General features: G+C 41.4%; 10 protein-coding genes across 10 annotated transcripts; 6 read left to right on the forward strand and 4 right to left on the reverse strand.

Moving 5' to 3' along the window:
• Positions 1-874: 874 nt before the first annotated feature.
• SAMD00019534_069080 (hypothetical protein) lies at positions 875-2,037 on the reverse strand (the record flags this gene model as incomplete). The annotated part of the gene is made up of 2 exons (XM_012898020.1): positions 875-1,830; positions 1,908-2,037. 2 exons carry the CDS (start codon positions 2,035-2,037, stop codon positions 875-877), a joined length of 1,086 nt encoding a protein of 361 aa, XP_012753474.1.
• Positions 2,038-2,298: 261 nt separating this feature from the next.
• On the forward strand, positions 2,299-2,696 carry SAMD00019534_069090 (hypothetical protein; the record flags this gene model as incomplete). Its single annotated transcript, XM_012898021.1, has 2 exons — positions 2,299-2,320; positions 2,398-2,696. 2 exons carry the CDS (start codon positions 2,299-2,301, stop codon positions 2,694-2,696), a joined length of 321 nt encoding a protein of 106 aa, XP_012753475.1.
• A 373-nt stretch (positions 2,697-3,069) lies between these two features.
• SAMD00019534_069100 (hypothetical protein) lies at positions 3,070-3,482 on the reverse strand (the record flags this gene model as incomplete). Its single annotated transcript, XM_012898022.1, has 2 exons — positions 3,070-3,112; positions 3,181-3,482. Coding segments are annotated over 2 exons (345 nt in total), but the record flags the coding sequence as incomplete, so codon positions are not given.
• Positions 3,483-4,806: 1,324 nt separating this feature from the next.
• On the forward strand, positions 4,807-6,005 carry SAMD00019534_069110 (hypothetical protein; the record flags this gene model as incomplete). Its single annotated transcript, XM_012898023.1, has 3 exons — positions 4,807-4,890; positions 4,959-5,078; positions 5,178-6,005. 3 exons carry the CDS (start codon positions 4,807-4,809, stop codon positions 6,003-6,005), a joined length of 1,032 nt encoding a protein of 343 aa, XP_012753477.1.
• Positions 6,006-7,077: 1,072 nt separating this feature from the next.
• Positions 7,078-7,377, forward strand: SAMD00019534_069120 (hypothetical protein; the record flags this gene model as incomplete). The annotated part of the gene is made up of 2 exons (XM_012898024.1): positions 7,078-7,095; positions 7,183-7,377. Coding segments are annotated over 2 exons (213 nt in total), but the record flags the coding sequence as incomplete, so codon positions are not given.
• Positions 7,378-8,164: 787 nt separating this feature from the next.
• SAMD00019534_069130 (hypothetical protein) lies at positions 8,165-10,228 on the forward strand (the record flags this gene model as incomplete). The annotated part of the gene is made up of 2 exons (XM_012898025.1): positions 8,165-8,506; positions 8,594-10,228. The coding sequence occupies 2 exons, from the start codon at positions 8,165-8,167 to the stop codon at positions 10,226-10,228; spliced, it is 1,977 nt and encodes a 658-aa protein (XP_012753479.1).
• Positions 10,229-10,471: 243 nt separating this feature from the next.
• On the forward strand, positions 10,472-11,935 carry SAMD00019534_069140 (hypothetical protein; the record flags this gene model as incomplete). The annotated part of the gene is made up of 3 exons (XM_012898026.1): positions 10,472-10,535; positions 10,616-11,313; positions 11,420-11,935. The coding sequence occupies 3 exons, from the start codon at positions 10,472-10,474 to the stop codon at positions 11,933-11,935; spliced, it is 1,278 nt and encodes a 425-aa protein (XP_012753480.1).
• A 1,797-nt stretch (positions 11,936-13,732) lies between these two features.
• SAMD00019534_069150 (hypothetical protein) lies at positions 13,733-17,032 on the forward strand (the record flags this gene model as incomplete). Its single annotated transcript, XM_012898027.1, has 7 exons — positions 13,733-14,150; positions 14,219-15,381; positions 15,598-15,718; positions 15,789-16,508; positions 16,579-16,763; positions 16,828-16,901; positions 16,981-17,032. 7 exons carry the CDS (start codon positions 13,733-13,735, stop codon positions 17,030-17,032), a joined length of 2,733 nt encoding a protein of 910 aa, XP_012753481.1.
• Positions 17,033-17,935: 903 nt separating this feature from the next.
• Positions 17,936-19,107, reverse strand: SAMD00019534_069160 (hypothetical protein; the record flags this gene model as incomplete). Its single annotated transcript, XM_012898028.1, has 3 exons — positions 17,936-18,584; positions 18,650-18,741; positions 18,823-19,107. 3 exons carry the CDS (start codon positions 19,105-19,107, stop codon positions 17,936-17,938), a joined length of 1,026 nt encoding a protein of 341 aa, XP_012753482.1.
• An 830-nt stretch (positions 19,108-19,937) lies between these two features.
• SAMD00019534_069170 (hypothetical protein) lies at positions 19,938-22,571 on the reverse strand (the record flags this gene model as incomplete). The annotated part of the gene is made up of 2 exons (XM_012898029.1): positions 19,938-22,371; positions 22,492-22,571. 2 exons carry the CDS (start codon positions 22,569-22,571, stop codon positions 19,938-19,940), a joined length of 2,514 nt encoding a protein of 837 aa, XP_012753483.1.
• Positions 22,572-24,188: the final 1,617 nt, after the last annotated feature.

Consider the following 24,188-nt stretch of genomic DNA (forward strand, 5'->3'; position numbering starts at 1 on the left):
TGTTGTTGGTGCTGATGTGCATTTCCAAAAGCAATAAAGATAGTCTTTAATGCCTTCCAGAATGAGTTTGTCATCCTCCTAAACTCTGTCTCTATCTCTATCCACTTTATATTATCAATTATTATTCTTCCTATTTCTTTATCTTTCTTTGTTTGATTTGCTTGACTATCTATCTCTATCTATTATCTCTATCTTTACGTTGTTACTCTCTTTGATAAATGAGTTAATAACCTTGTCTGTGTGTGTCGTTGTTATTGGTGTTGTTGTGCTTGTGAACAACAACAAATATAGTAGGGTGGTGTTTAGGGTCAATTTACTTGTTGTCGTTGTTGGAGGCAATATACAAGATTGACTTGTGGTTGTTGTTGTTGTTGTTGTTGCACGTGAATGTTATTGTGTGTGTGTTTGAATGAATGAAAGTGTGTTGATTGTAATATGTGTTTGATTGAAATACCTACAACATGTAAAATATCCTATCCTATATATTATCTGTAAGTAAACAAACAAGTAATAAGTGTTGATGTTGTTGAAGTTGTATTTACAAATAATACTATTGAAATTGACTGGTGGAGAATGTAAGTGAGTAACAAACAAAGTTACAATAGAGGGGGTACTTAAGTGTGTGAGTTCGGGATTTGACACTTCAAAGTTATGCTTTGCATCGTTCAAGGAGGAAATTCCCCATTATAAGATTAAACTAATTTAATTTGGTGTGTTTGTCGAGGCCTTGATGTGGTGGAGGGAGGTCCAAAAGGGGTCGCAAGAGACATCGATGACAACACATGCCCCATCCCAGGGTGAAAAAGAGATCGGGCAGTGTGTGGTCCAACCCATTGTTACAGGAGAGCTTGACCTCTCTACCATGGTGATTGTATCACGTGACACCTTCCCATTGGATGGTAAGATAGATCAATGAACGGTTATTGTTGTTACTACCATTGTCATTGATGTTGCTGACGTTTTGGTGGTGGTCATCACCATCATCTTTGTCGACAATTGTGGTTGTTGCCAACAATGTAGTCTTGTTAACATTGACTGCTAGCCTCGCCATTGATATCAACTCTAGTGAAGAGACTTGTTGTGTCGGTCTCTTGACAATAACGATCATCTCTGAATGATGATGAAGCGGATCGCCAATATATGCCAGAAAGGTGCCTCCAAACTTGGTGCCATTGGTGAGGTAGTAGCCCTTCTCCCAGAGGTCCTTGAACACTCTGTATCTCAGTTCGAGGTCGTGGTCTATAGACTTGTTGTTGGACTCTTGATCATACATCATCAAACGCTTGATATCACAGACCTCCTTGATCTCTGCAGCATGTTGTTGACGCCAGTTGGAGTGACATGCAAGGTAGGTCTCTCTGGTCGAGTCTTTGAGCAGGTCGGCAACAGATGTAAACAATGTAGTATGTACCATTGCTTCATAGTTTTGTTTGGCTACAACACCGTTCGGTGTTGCTGATCCTGAGTCTTGTCTTTGTTTCTTTTGTTTCCTCTCCTTTACATCAACACCATCATCAACATCACCTTGTTGTTGTTGTTGCTGTTGCTGCTCTCTATACTGTTGATCTCTCTGTCTTTTCTTTTCAATTAGTTCTTCAACTTGCTTGGCAGAGTCAAGTTGCTTTGATAGGACCAATTGATCGAGTTCAGCTTGCATCGGTGCAGACATTGTACCTTGGTCCAATAGCCTTATCCAACCCTTTTCCATTCCCAATCTTGTCTCTTCGTATGACAGCATCATAGGTAATGTACCACCCAATACATTGGACGATGCAACACATCCAATCAAACAGCCTATAATACGATGCTTGAATCTCAATGTCTCTACATCTAATGGTATATATGATTATATGTATAAGTTGAGACGAATGAATGATTGATTGATTGATATGTGGGTAGCCACATACCTTGTGCATTCCAAACAAAGCCTTGATGACCAATCAAGTAGATATCTATTCTGGTCGTTGATTGATTATGACTCAATGTTGCATTGTTCTCGTTGTTGTTGTTGTTGTTGTCAGAGTCATTGTCAGACATTGAATTCCTACACCTTTAACATGTAGAATCACAAGATTGATTGATTATTTCTTTGATTGCGAAGGTATTCAGAATGGATATGTTCTGCAATTCTGCAATAATTCGGTCTAGGACATCTATAAATTCCAACAACTCGAGTTGTTAATTCAAACAAGCAATCAATCAAACAATTAATTAACATATATTAATATATATATTTGTTGTATAAAGATATTATTTATTATCACTTTCTCTTTTAATCTTATAAATTATTTATAAAAAATGGTCGATGTTGTAAAGAAGTGTATGTATTTATTATTTCCAAGTTGTATATTACTGGAACCAACATATTGACACATCTATAATCTAAATATTATATAGATAATGCTGGTACCAATCGTGTAAACCTTGGTATTAATGCTAGAACAATTGAGGAAGATGAGGAGGGAATTAAGGTACCACAACTAAAGTCAACAGTTCCACAAGCAATCCAAAGAGCACGTTGCAATCTAAAGCTTACACAGAAGGAGCTCGCTGCAAAGATTTACGAGACTCAATCTGTTGTCAATCACTATGAGAATGGTACTGCCATCCCATCAGTCGCAATCCTAGCAAAGATGGAGAAGGTACTTGGTGTCAAGCTCAGAGGCAAGGACATTGGTCATCCACTTGCTATGTAAATGGAACAACAATATATAATATATACAAACATGTACATTCAAGTTAACTTCCATGTCGACTCTAGAGTACAAGAGCATACATACTTGTTGAACGAAGTTCCACAAGATTGTGCTCACAAGTACTTGTCGACATGGGTAGCATTAACCTTTGGATCAAAGGAATAAACAACCAAACAATATGTAGTAGTAGATAACTATTACAACAACAACAACAACAAATTGATTTTATACATATATTGTTTATTAATTAATTATACACAATAATAGTATTTTTTGAATTGAAGGGATTATGTACATTAGTTATAATATCTACCCTGTTGCGTAAGAGGTAGTTGAAGATCGTTCTTTGAGTAGTCTGATAATTACAAGTCTATGCATTACCAGATCCAACCTTATCTTGTAATTGTTGTTTCTTCCTGTAATGTAATTATAATGTTAGTCATCAATTTGGTTGAATATTAATGTGGATAGTACTGGGACTTACAATAACTCGTCATCATATTTGTTTCTCTCATAGGTTGGACGTTTGGCCTCGGGGAAGTATGGGTTGGAGATCATTGGGGCCTTGCCAGTGTTGTGTGTAGCTCCGTTGACTCCAAACTTTGCAGCATCCTCAAAGCTGGCACTCTTCTCCATTCTTGGCTTGGCTTTAACGGATTCAATATGTTTCTTCTTGTCTTCGAGACCCGATTGCTTTAGACCATCCATTCCCAACTTGTCTCCCCACCACACCTTCCAATCAGCATTCCATGCTCTCCAGTTATAATCTTGATGATCAGTAGACATCTTTTAGAAATATTAATTATTAAATATTTAATATATGTTAAGTTATTTGAATGATGAATGGATGGAAGTAAATATTAAACCAATGATGAGTTTGATTGATTGATTGATTGATTAATTGATTGATTGATTGATTGCTTATGTGATCACCAAAAGGGGTTAATTAAAATTTATATGTATATTTATAAGTGTATGAATGATATATAATGTGGATATATGAATAAGTATATGAATGTATGTTAAGACTCTTGGTATTTATAACAATGTGTGTGTGTGTGTTAGTGAGATAGATAACTCATAGAAGTATGGAAGCAAGTATTGTGGACTTTACCATACACATGCATGCTTCAGGAGGAGGGTCCGTCAGCCCCGAAGCAATATTATTCTTGCCATCTTTCCACTTGTAGACACCAACCTCCCAACATTCCAATGGAACCAATACTACACAAATTGAGTGTTGATTCAATTCGCATACACACATAAATTACATTCACACATTACACATCGCATCTGGATCCAAATGTGTGTTGATAGGGGGCACGTCAACAGAGGTATTCATTCATGAATGTATTAGCACTAACCCACTTCTAGAATTGTGTGTGAACATAATAGGCAGGTTGTCCTTTTTCGGGAAGTATCGTTGTTGGGTAATAGAGTGAGCGATTTTGATTTTGAATTGTGTTTGTGCTGGATTTTGGTTTAAGTCTTATGTACATGTGATGTTGGGCAGAGATAATGATCAAAGTAGTATGAGAAAGGATGTTTGATTAGGTTCAATCAAGGGTGCTTCACTCCTTGTCACTTTGAGATTGTGATTCTTTGTTAAGGTCCTATTCAACCTTCTAGTTCAACAACAAACTAAACTAGTACATTGGAACAAGATATCCATTCAAAGCATGTGTGTGATTGATTGACTGATTGACAAATTGTTGTATTATTTCTATTGTTGTTGTTGACAATAACTCAACTAAATAAGTTATTTCCGAATATTATATAAGTATGATTAATGACTAAAGAATGTCTTGGAGTTGTAAACAATTATCTCATCATTCTGAAGTCCATCCCAGAGCAATTCACTGAACCACTCTCTCTTGTTACACCAAGTCAAAGTGCAAAATAATTCGATCAAATCACTCCGTTTCCAAGGTGTGCAAAAGTGAATCTTTGATGGAAATATCAGGTTGGAGGACTAGTCCGTAGGTTGTGGGTATCTATTTAACGCCACTCAGAGTGAGTGCGATTACATCATCATTCATACCAACACATACATACATATAACATTGTATAACTATCTACTACTTATTATAAGTATTATTATTTTTAAAAAATGAACGGCGACAGATTGACATCAGGAGGTACTGTTCACTCCAACACTCCAAACAACTTCTTGAGAAGTGGTGAGTTCCATTTGGTATGTTGTCAATGTTTGATTGATTGATTGAATGTGATTGATTGACTTACAAACAACTTCATTCATAGGTCATCCAACAAGATGGTAACTTGGTAGTTTACAGAGGATCAAACTTTGCTTCAAGCAATGCCGTATGGTCCACTCAGACCCATGGCAAGGGTATGGCTCCATTCCGTCTGACCATGCAGGTATGTGTGTCTTCTCACCTCATTATACAGAGATCAGATCAGATCAGATCAATTGATCATCAAACATACTAACTCAAACAACTTTATACTACTACACAGCATGATGGTAACTTGGTTATCTATGACCAACATAACTCACCAACATGGGCATCACATACGAATGGCCGTGGACATGGACCTTACACTCTTTACTTGGCACCAAGCAGCGGAGTTCACGTCGTTGACTCTCGCTCATCATGCCTTTGGAGCACACCTGGCCACGAAAAGTCAACCCTCCATCTTCCACACGCTGGCTTCCCAAGCATGCCAAGCATGCCACCTATGCCATCCATGCCAGTTATGCCAGGTATGCCAGGTATGATGCCAGGCTACCCTTACCCAGGCCAACCACAAATGTACCCCGGTCAGGTGGCCCCAGTCTATCCAGGCCAGGTCTACCCACCAAGCCAGCCACAGGTTGTTGCCCCAACCTGCCCACCAGCCAGAGGACATGGCCATCATCACCACCACCACCATCACCATCACCACGGCCCAGCTCACCCACAGGGACGTTCCTTCTTCCAGGGCGACACCATGAAGAGCGAGGCCACCCTGCACTCGCACTCGATGAACGCCATGTACAATGGCAACTACTTCTTGGTCATGCAGGACGACGGCAACCTCGTCCTCTACCACGGACTGAGCTGGCTGCCCGCCCACGCCATTTGGTCGACACAGACCTACGGCAAGGGTCATGGACCATACAGATTCTCCATGCAGCACGATGGCAATGCCGTCGTCTATGACAGCCACAACCATCCAATCTGGGCATCGCACACATGCAACCGTGGACATGGTCCATACAAGCTGCAGTTGCATCACAATGGCAACCTCACCCTCAACGACCATCATCATCACCAACTCTGGAGCTCGCACTCTGGTCGTTAAAGGTGAATAATAAAGTGGATGTCCTGGCACTCAAAGTCACACCATCTATTGGGCTTTGATGTGTCCAGATGAGATGAAACAAACTAAACTAAATTATTAGATTTAATTAATTAAAAAAATATTTATATAAAGTCTGGAAGTTTGAAAGGATGAATGATCATTATAGAATAATAATATTATATATATATACATAATATTCATGGATATTATACCAAGTTTGGAATCATCAATTAATAATATTGATCCATGTGTTGCCAATAACTCCTTGAAGAGATTATTTGATTCTAGAGAATGGTCAAGACAATTATTTAGTTATTCATATGATTTGAAGGATAACCAAGATCAAATGGCAATTATAAAGTTAAGTAGTCAATTGAATTTTATAATTATTGGTTTATTTAGTTTACAAAAAGTATTTGATATTTATCTTGATAGACCTTTGGATCATATTACAAATCTTCAATCAATACTTAATTTAATTAAAGAGTATATTCAAGAACTAAAGAAAGAGAATGATAAATTGATTGCAGTGCTCAAGAAGTTCAAAGATGTATTGATTCGAAATCCAAACCAAGATATACCTCTTTGTTATAAAATGATTATCAATCTTTATTGTGTCTCGAGATCATTATACCGACATTATCAATCAATGTCCGAGGCATTGGTATCTAGGGATGTACCAATGTTCATAGAGAATATAAAGTCAAAGCAATCAATATTCATGGTATCATCAGATGAATCAATCAACAAACACAACAATATTGAAGACAATCTTTATACCAACTACTTTATCAATCCAACCAACCAGACATTTGAATCTCTTATCAACAAGTATGAATCAATGTCAAATCAAGCATCAAGTACAATAGAGTATTGTAATTCAAACAACTTGAATGATGTAATTGTTTATAAATAGTTCATTAAACATAGTTATTCATTGTTATCATAGTCTAAAGTAGGGCGAGGGCAAGGGTTGAGTGTTGTTTTGCAAAGACGAAAGGTTTGGCGCTCAAGATCATTGTACTTTCATAAACAAACAAACATACATACATACATATAATACATTTACATCATGTGCAAACATATACTTGTATGTATAATATAGCATTGTATTGCTTATTATTACTATGTTCTAATCAATCAATCAATCAATGTTATATGTACAAAATGTGTGTAGAATGCTCAAGTCTCTATTAGAGCGATATGTTGTAAGAGATGGTTTGATTGCCCAGAGTGTCATAAGGAACAAACAGATCATCCACTAAAGAGAACAGAAGAGATTACATTGGCGTGCAAGAAGTGCAAGAAGGTGTTTAGAAAGAATACAGCTGAGGAGATGGATGAGGCAGATGAGTTCTGTCCACATTGTGGTATGTGAATGAATGAGACATAGACAGACAGACAGACAGAGATACAGAGTGCTAACATGTTACCATTCATTCAATCATTCACAGATAATCAATATGTATTGGATGCAAGGACACCAGAGAAGAAGCTATATGTCGAATTTGAAGGTGATAGCGAGTTGTTGGACAAGCGTTCAAAGCTGAGGAAGCAAGTACTTGGTCTAGACGATGACATGAGAGAGTGTTAAATCAATCCCTTCACAGTAATAACTAAACCAACTTGTATAAACAACATCCACGCTATCATTTACATCGATTGATTGATTGATTGGCCGAACAAAGACAAGACAGCAACAAAGTCAGCAAATCAAGTTACGGATATCAATCAAATTACCGATGACGTGCCGTACATGTGTGTGTCTGTGAGTGTATGTGTGTTGTAGTAACTGTTCCCAATTTGGACCTTCCAATGGATCGTTAACACAAGACGACAAATGATCATGTGTTAGAGTGTGTGTTTGAGAGACTTTCAAAGGTCGTCAGAGGGTCTGCAAAGTTAGGTTTTGAACACCACACTTCCGAACGGAGGAATAAGATTCGATTCAGAATACCCTGCCAAAGTGAGATACTTCCAACACGTCAACCTGACCTACATCTTCCTTCATTCTATTGTTTACTTTTACTCAACTGTAAACATAAATATAAATATACATCGTCTCCATCTATAAATAACAACTCTTTGTTCAACATCATTTACTTTTAGTATTAAGTAGATATAAAGATAAAGATAAAGATAAACAACAAATAATAATAATGTCTAGATTTGGATTCATGTCTAGATTCCAATCGAGACGACCTGACACTGATGTGGAGATGGGTCAGAGTTTGATTGAGATAAGGAGTAGTACGGATGATGTAAAGGCTCACAAGTATAAGGTGCCTCTGGCAAAGTTAAGTGTCAGTCTTAAAGAGCCAACAAAGGAGGAGCTCAATCTTAAGCGTCCAACATTGCCAATGGCCTACAAGATGATGCAAGCACTGATACCATACTATTGGACCAAGAACTCTTTCGGTCTAAAACTACGAGTCGTCATCTCTGTCTCCATTATATTCTTATCCAAAGGTATTAACCTTTATGTTCCACAATTATTTAAAGTATGTAATATGATACGCTCGCCGCGCGAGTACTGTTTGTGTTGCCAACCCAATATGTGTCGCTAACTCCACACTTCGCCACACTAGCAAATGATAAATACATTACCAAACTCAGTACCAATAAGCTTGATACTGTTATATGCCTTGTTGACATTGACTCAAAAGAGTATATGGGATCTTAGAGATTTGATATTCCAAGAGGTCAGTAATGGTGCCACGCGTAACGTCTCGCTCGAGACATTCGACCATCTACATCGCATGTCACTCTCGTTCCACTTGAGCAAGCGCACTGGTGGTCTGATAAAGATTGTCGAACGTGGCACCAACAGCATCGTCAGTCTGCTGTCATTGATGCTGTTCAACATCTTCCCAACACTGCTGGAACTATTCACCGTGACAACCTTCCTGTTGTTCTCATATGGCTTCTACTTTTCTGTGATCAACCTGTGCAGCTGCGCCCTGTACATTGCCTTTACGCTCAGTGTCACAGAGTGGCGCAATCAATATCGTCGACTGACCAACAAGAAGGAGCACGAAGCGTCCGACATTGTCGTGGACTCGCTGACCAACTTTGAGACGATCAAGTACTTCACGTCCGAGTCCTACGAACGCTCGCGCTATCGCGAGGCACTGCTTCAGTTCCACGCAATCAGCCAGCAGGCCAAGACATCAATGGTGGCACTCAACTCTGGCCAGGCTGCGATCATCATCTTGGGCTCAACGATGGGCCTCATCTATGCGACTTACATGTGCTCGCTGGGCGCTCTCTCGATTGGAGACATCATTGCCATCAACACTTACATCTATCAGATGTTCCAGCCACTGGCGTGGCTCGGCAGCAGCTATCGTATGATCATTCAAGCCTTCACCGATATGGAGAACCTCATGGATCTCCTCAACACGCATCCAGATGTTGCCGACGCTCAAAACGCTGTGCCCCTGCTCTACACGTCGGCCAGTCACGAGCTACCATCGATCGAGTTCAACAATGTCTCCTTCTCCTACAAGGCTCAGAAGAAGTTGTTGGACAACATCTCGTTCAGAGTGCCCGCTGGCAAGTCTGTGGCCATTGTCGGTCCAACAGGTGGTGGTAAGAGCACCATCTTTAGACTGCTGTGCCGTTTCTATGACGTTGAGGAGGGAGAGATTGTCGTCGGCCAACAGGACATTCGTTCAGTGACCCAGGTATCATTGCGCAGTGCGATTGGCGTCGTGCCCCAGGACACTGTACTCTTCAACGACACAATCGCCTTTAACATTGGCTTTGGTAATCGTGACTGCTCCAACGAGGAGTTGATCGATGCTGCGCGTCGCGCTCAGATCCTCGAGTTTATCGAGAAGTCACCCGAGGGCTTCATGACCGTGGTGGGCGAGCGTGGTCTTCGTCTGTCCGGCGGTGAGAAACAACGTGTGGCAATCGCCAGGACCATCCTAAAGAATCCACCCATCCTGATCCTGGACGAGGCCACCTCTGCACTGGACTCTATCACCGAGAAGAAGATCCAGCAGTCGCTCACAGACATCTCCAAGGGCAGGACCACACTGATCATCGCTCATCGTCTCTCTACAATCATTCACTGTGATGAAATCCTTGTACTAAAGGAGGGTAGGATCGTTGAGAGTGGCAACCACCATCAACTGCTTTCCAAAGGTGGAGAATATGCCAGTCTTTGGAATCAACAATTGGAGCATCCAGATAACGTTCAATCTTCATCACCTTAAAGTCGACCACTTATATATATCTCAACCATGTATTATCACAACAGCATGTTCGAACATCATCAGTCATAATTAAACCTTTTGATTGATTGACATTGGAATGATCCAAGTCTTTGATTCGTGCGAGGTGTGGGGTTTGAGTTCTTTCGTTCGTTTCTTCGCAATCTGATTTTGATTTGTTTTCATTCTTTCATTCATTTATTCATTCCATCAAATATATATAAACAGATAGAGAGAAAGAGTCACATGAGTACCAACAAGAGTGCAACATTAAGCTCTATCGAGAGTAGGCTAAGAGCAAACTCCAATTGTATGTTATTATCACTCATTCAATCATTGACGTTGAATGAATGATTGATCGTTCTAACATGTACTTTGATGTTATTAAAGGGATGAGCTCAGTGGTCAATATGATGAAAGACCCAGCATCATCATCAGAGAAGGTTCCATTCGCCAGTCGACTTATAAGTGGTGATATGGCCAACGGAGGGGATCATGATGATGATCATAACATGAATGGAGGAGGACAGGAGATTGATCAACATAATACATCACATAGTACATCATCAAAGCCATCCAAGACATCAAAGTCATCATCAACAACAACAACAACACCAAACAAGACAAAGACACCATCAACAACATCGACAACAACAACCTCTACAACATCAACTACATCAACTACATCTACGACAACAACGAATAATGGTAGTACAATAGTACCAATATCTGAAAAGATGAAGCTAAAGGCAATGCTACAGAAACAACTCTCTGATATGAAGTTGAAGAGACAACCAAAGGAACAAGCAGTGACACAACCAATCAAGAAGTATAAAGATGCTGATGGAAATAAGAGAGATATAGTAGTCAATGATGATGGAGGTGGTAGCAAGAATAGTAATAATAATAATAGTAACAATAATAATAATAAGAGGAAGTTGTCATCAACTGATGATGAAGAGGAGGACGATGAGGACGATGATGACGAAGATGACGAAGACGATGATGATGACGAAGATGATGAAGACGAAGATGACGAAGACGAGGATGATGATGACCAAGATCGCAAGCACCGAAGCAAGATTAATGTATGATATGATTCGTAGTCGGGAGGTCGCGCGCCACATGTTGCCGCAGCCACGCACACACACACACAGACAACGACTAACAACCTCGCGCCACAAAACAACGCAGGGAGACGATCTACAATTTAGTACCTTTGACTTTAGCAGTAACAAACCAGTGCCAAGCTATTTGGCCAGGAAGATAGAGTCGAGCAAGTTGTCAAAGGAGGAGTTGCTGAGGAGAGCAGAGCTGAGGGAGCGTATTATAAAGCGTGCGGAAAAGACTGGCGAAGGCATAGAGATTGCCGAGACACTCAAGTGGTCATCGGCAATGGACAAGGCCAAGGGCATAAAGGTCAAGGACAACGTGCTGCTGCTCAAAAAGTCAATGAAGCGCGAGTTGCAAAAGAAGACAAAGAGTGCGCGCGAGTGGAACGAGCGCAAGCGTGACCTCGACCATAAGAAGAAGGCCAAGATCAAGAAGAGAGAGGACAACATCAAGAAGAAGATCGATCGCAAGAAGGACAGGAAGCAGGGTGGCAATGGCAGTGGCAGTGGCAGTGGCAGTGGCGGTGGATCCAAGAAACCAGCACAAAAGAGAGCAGGATTCGAAGGCAAGAAGAAGTCATTCTTGAACAAGAAATAATAACAACTCAGAGAGACCTCCTATCACTCCAATATTGGATCAATGATCATCGTCATACCATGGATTGAAAGACAGGACATGTTGGGAATAATGATGATGATGTGATGGATGGCATTGGCAACATCCTTGGATAGAGATGTGTGAGATAAGATTTAGGTTTGTGTTTGGATCGATCACAAATTTATATGAGTCTGATCAATATTTGATATATATCCATATAAGGAAATATGACCATCATTAACCGCTTCACCAATTGGTGTCCACACATCCATCAAATTAATTAATCAATCACTACTACTATCTTAAACATCAGATGGTTGATTGTATCTGATCATCAAACACACCCCCTACTAAGTGGAGAGAGGGTAGGTTTTAGGGAATGGTTAAGTCGAGTGGAGTGATAAAGACATACCGGCAATTAATGTAATGGCCAACTACCGTCACTCACAAAATGTTGACTAAATCATTCAATCAATCAATCAATCACAATTAACCACCAATCATCCTTTCATTCATTCATTCCCCCACAATCACCAGTCAGTCAATCAATCACAATCATTATCACATCTATTCAAACTCTAAAGGTGTTGAGTGGACACCCCCCTTTATGATGATCAAGTTGATAGCATGACCGACATTGTTATTCACGCATGTGAAGTTGAAGTGTTAGATGGATGGATGGGTTAGTTTTGTAGACAGACCAACAACACAAACACACTCTCACTCACACCTCAAACTGTGTCTCTTCAAACATAGAGATGTAACTAATGACTAATCTTACCATATATGATGTTGTTGTTGTTGAATGGATGGATTGGATGTTATGGTTGAGTCTAAGATGTGGTTGATGGTGTTGGTGGTGTCCCAAGCAACAACACACTTACTTACTTACTTCAGAAACAACAATGACATGCCGCATAATGTCCCCTGCAGTCAGTCATTCACTCAGTTAGCCGGTCACTCAACAACAACAACAACAACAACATAAGTAGTAGTAGTAATAGTAATAAGGAGCAAGCAGCACAGTGGATGTATCCTGGACAACATAACATCAACCAACTGACTGACTGACTGATTGATTGATTGACTGTACGTGCTTTAAATCAACCGTCACCTACCAATCAATCTTACTAAAGCAATCCTAATACTTGCTGTTGCCAACAAACAAGACGTCAAAGTATCACTACTACTAGTGGTGCGTGAGCATATCCATCCCCTGCAGACGGCTGCACTCTACTCTCATTCATTCAATCAATCATCCAATCAATCAATCCATCTACAGTTGTTTGACCTGACCCAAGGCTGTGCTACCTGCATGTTGGCAATCTTAAACAACCCAACAATCAATCCAATTCAATCAACCAATCAACTTGATCATTCAGTCTATCAATCAATCTATCACTCAATTATAACAAACAGTCAATTAATCAATCAATCAGCCAATCAATCAATCAACTTGATTTTGGTAAGTTGACAATATGGCACACACGCTCATCACAGGCAATACATTCCAGGACATCCTATTACGTCACTGTGAAACTAATTAAGCTCACTCGTGGAGCCAACTCACTCCGGAGTGAGACGAACTCAAATGGCCAGACTACTTACTAACTCTCTCCCTCCTGTCTACCAATCAAATAACATCATCCTTAAGTGTCCCAAACAATCCCAGACACCTAGACGATTTGACATCACGTTCACTCAAACTCTTTTGGATGTCTATACTTGAGATTGATTGATTAATTTCTTGATAAAACAAGTTACCCTAGTATGTTTGTTGTTCAACTTATTGGCCTTATGCTGGCCATGTTCCTATCCGCATGTCTTGGAAGCAGTACAAACAACAACAACAACAACATACCAATATCATCAGCAACATCACCTACAACAACTGGAAGTGAACGTCTATTGGCCAAGGAGTTATCTGCAACATCCGTGGTCTCTTCAATAATTCTACTTGCCATACTCAAGTACTACATAGACATTCTCCGACACTTCAAATCACCATCTTCATTGGCCTCCCCATCTTCATCATCCTCATCCTCAACTTCAACATCAACAAACATGTCCACAACCAAATCATCAAACATGGACCAATCGAATGAACCATGTGGCGCACACTCTGGTGGAAACACCAACACTGCCAGTCCTGTACCCGAGGTCCATGATAATGGACAACAGATTGATACCATCATTCCAACAAATTACAAACAATGTAAGTACATGATTCAATGATCCGGGACCGCCTGGTAGGCCTCATTCTAACAACATACCAATCATTAGCACACATTGTACAACAACGCTTTGGCAACTCAATGATCACTGGTAATGGTATCAATGGTACTGTTGGAACTGTTGGTGATGATATTACCTTCAATGTTGTCTCTTATGATCATGTTGGTAATAGACGAACAGTTGGTGGTGATAATGTCCAAGTTCGTATCCAGGCCAGAGACATCAACTCCTTGGATGATCATGGTGGTGCACTGCCCATCGCCAGAGTAGAAGATTGCTCCAATGGTATCTACCATGTCACTTACAATGTGTCAAGGTCCGGCAACTATTCAATCAACGTCGAAGTCAATCATGTCCCAATACGTGGATCTCCATTCAGTGTCTACCTTGTACCGGTTCAATATCAAGTACAACAGGAGCACACAATCACAACGACAATAATGGCTGGTCAGGAGTTCTCATTCAACGCCACCCCATTGAGACAACCATTGCATCCAATCATAAATGATACTTTGGAGATTGATACATACATCACAGAGAATGGTACCACCAAGAAGATCAACAACAATGACTTTACCGCGGTACCCTTGGCCTCCACTGGATACACATGTCGTGGAAAGTTGATTAGATGTGGCGACTATACAATTGAGGGCACGATCAATGGTATTGTCGTCCTGTCCAAGCGCATCACTGTCCAACCTGCACTCATGTCTGCCAAGTACTCATTGCTGCAATGGGATGGAAAGGAACTAATCACAGAGAACAAGTTATTCTTCTTGGACGACAGTTGTTCACCCGCCTCCGAGATGAAGCTGCTCGTGTTGGTCAAGGATCAATTTGGCAACAAGTCAAGAGGTTGTATCAATGATCTCTCTGTTGAGGCACATCGATCACTATCACCCTACACCAACAACCACTACAATGGTGGAGATGAATCATTAGATAACACACAAGAACAATTGAAACCATTGTTGGAGGTACATTCTAGAGGCATTGCAGTGAGACTTCCAGCTCACTCCAATGGTCGATACAACATCTCGATCAAACATCAAGGTGAACATATTGTCAACAGTCCATTCTCATTGATTGCTGTCAAACAAAGCGAGTACAATCAAGTCTCTGCCAAGCATCAACAAGGACAGGCATCATTCCAATGCAAGGTAGAGAAGAACAACAAACTCACAAATGTATATTTAAATATTACCACAACTGTAAGTTACATGGATGTTACTAGCCAATACTGGAAGGAACCAGTATACTGACTCGATATATCATGAGCAGAAGATAGAAATATGCCAAAGTTATTACTTTGTCAATGTAGCATTATATGAATTTAATATCAATCCAACTGTTCAAGTATGTGTAATCAATCAATCCAAAGACACATGAATGAGTGTACTAATCAAACATATACTTTACCTCATTAGGTCATTCTAACAAGTGAATCAGAGATACTGATCAAGGATACAAAGAACAAAGTTCACCTGAAGGACTGCAATGCCTTCCTCATACTATTAACAACAACTCATTTCTTTGGTGAACAATCTGGTAAGACTATCCTGGTCAACTGGCAATGTATCAACAATCACTAACTCAATCAATATACATATAAATTTAGAACCAACATTTGATTCCAAAGTTAAATGGCTCAAGACTAGATTGAACAAATTACATCCGACAAGCAAGGCGACACCACTTAAACTCCACATATCGTCAAGAGATAACATACTTGAAGAGTCAATTGAATTCTTTCAATCAGTCGATCCAAAGTCATTGGTGCTGTCACGATTGGTTATCAAGTTCTTGAACGAGGACGGCGTGGACATTGGTGGCATATCAAAAGAATGGTTTGCCAAGATCTCTGAGGAGATTGGCAGCAAGACTCTGTCGGGCTATCCATTGTTTGAAGGTTACGACTCTAATCGCCAGTTCCATCCATCACCATTCTCCAACATGATTCCAAACTATCGAGCTGCCTTTAGGACCATTGGTAGTCTTGTGGCCAAATCAATATATGAGAGCATCATCAAGGCGGACAGACATCTCTCCATCCGGTTCACACCATGTTTCTACAAGCTACTCCTCAATGAACCACTGTCACCTTCAGACATGGAGCTGGTCGACCCCGAGCTCTACAGGAATCACATTCAATATATCCAACGTACACCAATCGAACAAGTCAACCAAGCCATTGGAGAACCACTCTACTTTACAAGGACCATCACACATCTCGATCAAACCACTCGTGTGGTCAGCGAGCGATCCATCAATCTCAAGCCATTTGGTAATCTAATACCAGTCACTGATGATACCAAGCAAGAGTATCTAGATCTATTAGGTATGTAGTTTAAACTATTTTGGAAGGGTTGTAAACAAGTACTAGTACTTACAATTCATACACTCAATAGTTACAAACATATTCTCAACATCAATCAGAGCACAGATTGATGAGTTTAGAGATGGATTCTCTCAAGTCATACCATTGGACCTAATATCAATCTTTAATTGGAAAGAGTTAGACCTATTAGTATGTGGCAAGGATCATGTGGACATTGACGATTTAAGGTTACACTCAAATGTAATTGGTGTCATTGTAAGTGTACCTCCCATTCAATCAATCACTCACTTTATCCTACTAACATAAACAATATTTATAGTGTCCAGAGATAATAGACAACTTTTGGAATATCCTTAGATCGATGGATATTGTAGAGAGGAAGAAACTCTTGAGGTTTGTCACTGGATCATCATCAGTACCATTTGGTGGCTTCAATCAATTGTTTCCACACTTTACCGTCAATATTACACAGCATGGCTATTCAAATCGCCTACCTGTTTCACACACCTGTTTCAATAGGATAGACATCCCAAAAGGATGTATCTCTTTCGATTCGCTTCAACAGAACATTCTCTTGGCAATAAATGAAGCAAGTGAAGGTTTTTCACTTGTTTAATTTGTTATTATTATTAATACTAAATATTATGAAATTAACCTTTATTAATCTAAAAATAATACTATTAAATAGTTTAGATTCTTTACTTTATATATATAACCATTATATTCAATAATATTGGAATTATCACTTGTAAACGGTACCTACAAGTTGAGCAAAAGTACATAAAAAAAAACTTCGACTGAGATAAATAAAATTTACGCCCAAAGGGGGGCTCGAACCCCCGACCACACGGTTAAGAGCCGTGCGCTCTACCGACTGAGCTATCCGGGCAACTGTGAAGTGAATACATTTTACATCGGTTAAGAGCCGTGCGCTCTACCGACTGAGCTATCCGGGCAACTGTGATCAAAAATACTTTTTCAACAGTTTTATGGGTAAATTTTGGCGGTTTTGGAAAATTGTTCCATCGTTCGAAGTGCAGAGGCTCTGGCGTAAATAAGACATCGGATACATTTATAATATCTAAACATTTCCCTTTATTATTTATCCCCTCTCTAAATATCCTAAACTAACCAAAACAATATACAAACAAATCCTATGTACATTTCTATCTCAATCAAATATGGTCATATAGATTTTAGTATCTGGCCAGTCTATTCCATATTCTCTGTTGAGTATCAAGTAATTGCCAAAGGATACTATGGTGAGTATCAAGGTAATTGTCATAGATATTTATGGTTTGAACTATAGTTGGATAACAATATAATGATCAGTCTACTAGTCAAGTTGATGTTTATTTTTCCATTTGATTGATTTGTTTGGTGAGACGATTGGTTTACTCGTCGTCAAGATACTTTTGTATCCTCAATTAACTGGGTGGTAACGCTACACACAATGGACTGTGAATGCTCCAATGTGCGATCTGACAATCCTTGCTGCAATAGGGGCTGACCAGACATCTGGCACAGTAGTTGGTACCCTCGCCTCCACAGTTGGCACAAATGTTTGATCTAATATTGATTCGTTCCTCATTTGACATTTCCGGTGTGATCACTGGAGTTGCTGCAGTTGATGTAGTTGATGTAGTTGATGTTGTGGTTGAGGTTGAGGTGGGAGCAGCAGCGGGAGTCGCAGCGGCGGCTGGGGCAGCAGCAGCCACTGGAGCAGGTTCAGCAGTCTTTCCCTTCAACGCTGCGAGTACGACGTTGGAATGCTCAGTCTTGAGTCCCTCGAGGATCTTAACCAGTGATGTTCTCTTGTTGAGCTCGTCCACTGTCTTTTTCGGGCTGGCCTTGCAGAGGCCGGCCAGCGATTGAACCGCCATTCTCTGTAGGTCTTTGTAAGGTGGCTTTACTCTGCCTGCCAAGTCAACCAATCGAATCACCAAGTTGGCAAAGTACTTTGACGCAATAATGTAATTGCACAGTGGTTGTGAAGCCCAAGTCATCATAGCCATCAGCTTCATTGGACCCTGAACAAACATAGCAATGTACCATTTGGAGTCCTGTGGAGTACCTCTGATTGAGTTGGTGGTATTAGTGAACATTCATTCATTCATTCGTTCGTTTGTTGTTCTACTTACGGCTTGTGTCCTGCATCATAACCTGATTTCGCGTTGATAAAAGGTGGCTTGAAGGTCCACTTGCAAAGAGATTCAATAGAGACTGGATTGTCCTGTGTGTCATCGAGGAGGAGGAGTAGAGTTCAATGCTATTAATAATGCTTTGAAAGCTGTCATTGAATACTACTACTCACAAGCATCTGTTTTGCCACAGACTTTAGGTACTTTGCTTCGGCGGCAATGTCGCCTAGACCACAGAAGGCAGCGAACCACTCCATGTCTCTGGTGGAGAAGTTGTTCATTATTGCCTCGTAGTGAGATCTCGTGTAGAGTGCAGGCTCACCCATGATAACTCTGTCATCATCGTCCGAGTCGTTGCTAGGCACCAACATCTGAATGTACATTGGTATTTTCTTCTCGGGTGCTGTGCCGATTGGAATACAACCAATAGCATTGTAGTTTTGTGTAAAGTAGTTCATTATTATCTGTGTCAATATGTATCTCTGTATCTCTATCTGAAGTTGTTGTTTTTTTCGTTTAGATGTATGTGTGTGAATCATCGCAAACCCTAGGTATGATGAATCATTCTTCATTGGCGCATCGCTGCAGCCAGAGGACTACTAACATGAAGTAATGCATATAAATGCTGTTTCAGTCAGAGAATAACTCCACCACCTAGCAGAACAGTCTGTAGCGAGGCGACATTAGACGGTTACACACAAGAGAGGTTTATCTGACCAAAGCGAAAGCTGTTGTGGTCAAGCCTTCGCTGTGAAATCAGCTGATTTGGCTACGATTATAGGCCCCGTTAAGGTTACTTCAACGTCAAGTCCCTTTAAAAAAAATAGAATCAAAAGGCAAAAAGTGCTCGGACCAGGAATCGAACCTGGGCTAGAAGAGCCACAATCTTATGTACTACCACTATACGATCCGAGCGTTTGATGACGGCAAAAGTCCGACCAATGGTTTTAACCTAAAAAATCGCAACTTTAATTCCACAATCTTTTCTACTATCACTATTCGATCCGAGCACTTGATGAGGGCAAAAGTTCGGCCTATGGTTTAACCTAAATATTGAAGTTTGGTTTTAATAAACAATAGGTTGAGTTGTAATGATAAACATAGTGCTTAGTTTATTCCTTCTGCCAGTCACCACCCCTGTGATGAACGGAACCAGTTTGTCATAACCAAAGTGCACCACCTACAATGATCATCATGTTAGTTGAAGACAACCCGAATGACAACCAAGTAATATTTGTAATGATGGGAACATTTTGTTTATTAAAATATTGGCTGTGCACACAAGAGCTTAGAGCTTGTCGATGAAACGATCCAAGGGTGGGATCTCATCAGAGAGACCCTTTCTCTTTCTGACACCGAGGGCGACCTCAGTAGCCTTCTTGTCTGAACCGACGACACCGATGGAGTTCCAGTGATCGAAGACACATTGTGGGAAGGCCTGACCGGCAGTGTGGGAACGCAGATCGGCAGTGAAACCGAAGGACTCCAAGACGGGCATGTGAGCCTTGACGGAGAAGAGTGGAGTACCGACACGACGCTCCTCAGAGATGACGTGACCACGACGTCTGTTGAGCACACCGTAGATACCTCCGACGGCAGACTCTGGGGCAGTGATCTCGACCAAGTACATTGGCTCCAAAAGGATTGGATCGGCAGTGAGCTCGGCAGCGTACATGACACGACGGGCAGTTGGGACGATCTGACCACCACCTCTGTGGATGTTATCAGTGTGCAGGGTAACGTCGTGAATGTTGAAACGGATACCTCTCATGTTCTCGTCACAGATGACACCCTCCTTGGTGGCCCACTGGAAGGCAGCGACGAAAGAGTCCTTAATTTCGTTCATGTACTGGACTCCCTTGGTGACGTTGACCAACAAGTTGGCACCGGTACCCTCTGGACCGAAAGACCAGATGGACTTGGCGTCGTTCTGGTCCCAACCGTAGTTCTCGCCCAAGTGGACAGCACGGAGCTTGATATCGTCCTTGGCAGAGACGGAACCAGCCTCGATCTCCTCCTGGAGCTCCATTGGGATTGGCTCGGCCTTGAGGTAGAGACGGTTGTGCTTGTTTGGTGACTTGGACAGACACATCTGGTTGGAGTGAGCAGAGACTGACTCACGGAAGGACACGACTGGGTCGGTGGTCTTGATCTCGATACCGGCATGGTCCTCAGCAAGATCCTTGAGACAAATCTCAAGATGGAGCTCACCAGCTCCGGCGACGATGTGCTCACCAGACTCCTCAGTGTAACAGAGCACACATGGGTCAGACTTGGCAAGACGCTTGAGACCCTCGACCAACTTGGGGAGATCGGATGGGTTCTTGGCCTCGACGGCAACACGCACGACTGGGGACACAGAGAACTTCATGACACGGATGTTGTGGGCAGACTCTGAGGTGGTGATGGTACCAGACTTGACGAGGTACTGGTCGACTCCGACCAGACCAATGATGTTACCACATGGGCAGTCCTCGATTTGCTCGGTCTTACGGCCCATCATCAGAACGGTACGCTGGATGGACTTGAGGAAGAGATCCTCCTTCTTGCCTGGAACGTAGTTTGGTCCCATGATTCTGACCTTCTGGCCGGTACGGATGACACCGGAGAAGACACGACCAAAAGCGTAGAAACGACCCTTATCAGAGGTGGGCACCATCTTTGAGACGTACATCATGAGTGGTCCGTTTGGATCACAGGCAGCGATGGCGGTGGCACACTCGTCGTCCATTGGACCCTCGTACAAGTTGGTGACACGGTACTTCTGGGCAATGAGTGGGGAGGGCAAATGGAGGACAATCATCTCCAAAATGGCGTCGGCGGCTGGAAGGAACTTTCTCATGATAGCCTTGACCAAAGCCTTACCCTTGAGCTCCATATCCTCGGTGGTGAGGGCAATGCTGAGGGTCTTGACCATCTTGTTGATCTTCTCTTGGTCGTCGTCGACGACGGCACGGGACAGCTGGTAGATTGGCTCGAGGACAAACTGACAGAAGGCACGGGACAATGGCTTGCCAGTGGCAGAGACGGCGTTGCTGGTCCACTTCTTGGACTCGGCATCGAAGTAGTTGTCACCCCAGAGACGGGTGATGAGCTTCTCCTTTGGCACTCCAAACTTGGCGGCGTAGAGGGTGGCGAACTTGCCGAGGGTGAAACCCCAACCGTGGAGACCGGAACCAAAGGCAACGGTTCCCATCTCTGGCTTGACGGTGACGTCACCAAAGTCCTTGTCGTCGATGTTTCCGACAATAACGTTGACGGACTCGATGGCACGACGGAAGGAGATGTAGGCCTCCTCAGTGTTGAGCTGGAGCTCCAAGAGGAAACGGTCGACCTTGTTCACAAAGAGGACTGGCTTGATACGCTCGGCAGTGGACTGACGGAGCACGGTCTCGGTTTGCACACAGACACCCTCGACACAGTCAACGACAACAAGAGCACCATCAGTGACACGGAGGGCAGCAGTGACCTCTGAGGAGAAATCAACGTGACCTGGGGAATCGATGAGGTTGATCAAGAACTCTGGGTCGGTGGAACCAGCTGGCAAGTTACCCTCTGGCATTCTGAAATGGAGGGACACGGACGAGGACTTGATGGTGATACCACGCTCCTGCTCATCAGCACGGGTAGACATGTATCTCATGTCACCAGAAACCTTGTCGGCAATAATACCGGCTCTTTGGATCAGAGAGTCGGAAAGGGTGGTCTTGCCGTGATCGACGCTGTTTTAAATAAAAAAAAAGAAAGAGATAAAGAGATCAAGAGAGTGAGAGAAGATGTTATTAGATACTGTTTGAAGGGTATGTATGTATGTGTAGAGTGATGATGATCAGGATACTTACTGAGCAATGACAGACATGTTTCTGATGTTCTCACGACGGTCCATGATGGACCTGATTTGGTCAATTGTGAAGTTTACCATGGTTTGCTTCTTGTTTTGTTATTGTTATAGGACTGTTATGTAGATAGAAGGTAGGGTAGAGGAGAGAGGGGGTATAAATATTAGGATTATGTCTTTATCGTTATTATTGTTGATGACGATGATTGATTGGATTGATTGGATTGATTGATTGATTGTGTGTATGTACAAAGGGGGTAGAGGTAACAACAATAAACGAACGAATGAATGAACAATAAGAATGTTTTGATTTGATTTGATTTATGTTATGATATGGGAGAGTAAATATATTATGACTCTTACCAAACTGTATCACAAGGAGAAGAGAGAGAAGAGATAGAGTGAATGCTGGATGTGCAAGTGAAGTTGACAACACACGATCGCACGAGCCTTTGAACACACTCCTCTCACTCATGAGGAAGAACGTTCGTGCACGAGAGTGAATGAATGAATGAGATGGTCAAAATATATAAAAAAAAATTAAAATGAAGTAAATACAACAACACACCGAAAACAAACACATCTTGCTTGCTGCTTGTGAAGTTGAATACACCTTTGTTGTTGCCGACAGAGTGGGATAAACGGGGATGTGTGTATGGGTGTGTGAGGTGCGTCGCAGTGTTTGATGATGGACAAGATGCAAGACAACTTTGATGTTGAGAAGACATTACTTCTCAAAATGATTGATGTTGTTGTGAATAATACAAGAAGTTGACTGACGTTGTTAATGTTGTTAATGTTGTTGAAGTTGTAGTGGACTGTTGACTTGGTCCAACTCATCGAGTCGATTTGAGTCCAAGTCATTGTCGTAAGTAATGAAACATGTTGTTATAAATAATAATAATAGTAAAAGTTGATTAACTTGTGATGATGATTGGTTGTTGTTGAAGAACGAACGAATAGAAGAAGTAGTGATGATGATGATGATGAAGTTGCTGTGATGAAGATAGTAAAGTTGGAAGGACAACCTACCTGTTTAGAGAGAGTGGTACTAAAACAACAAAGCTTGACTCATTCATTCGCATCGACTCTTTGTGTCTGACGCAAGAGTCCACAGTCGAGCGAGAGAACAGATCACAAACGATTAAAATTAATTAAAAAAATGTGAATGAAGAATAAAATTGACAAAAAATGTGTGTTAAATCAATAACGTTACACCAGGTAGAGATGTGATTGACCAAAAGCGGAGTTCATTGCCTTCACACACAAGTTCACTACACTTTCATACATCGCTCACGACTTAATCATTGAATCATCATTCATCAGTAGTATTAGTATTAGTTACAAGTACATACAAATACAAATTATTTATATATTTTTATATAGGGTTGATGCAAAAGGCAGTATATTTATGTTGATACCTGTGTATGATGGCGATGAGGGTCGCAGCAGCAGCCGCAGCAGCAGCAGCAAATGGAAAGAGAAAGCGTCGTGATCATATACATCAACAAGAAGAAGAAGAAGAAGAAGATGATGATAACCTACCAATTGATATCACAATATCAATGCCTATAATGATGAATAGTGATGAGGATGATGATGATGATGACGAGGATGAAGATGATGAAGAGGACGAAGAAGAAGAGGAAGATGATGATACAATTGATGGTCAACAACARCAACAACAACAACAACAACAAC

Source organism: Acytostelium subglobosum (assembly GCF_000787575.1).
Source record: "Acytostelium subglobosum LB1 DNA, scaffold: scaffold13, whole genome shotgun sequence".
In the NCBI taxonomy this organism is placed as follows: Eukaryota; Evosea; class Eumycetozoa; order Acytosteliales; family Acytosteliaceae; genus Acytostelium; species Acytostelium subglobosum.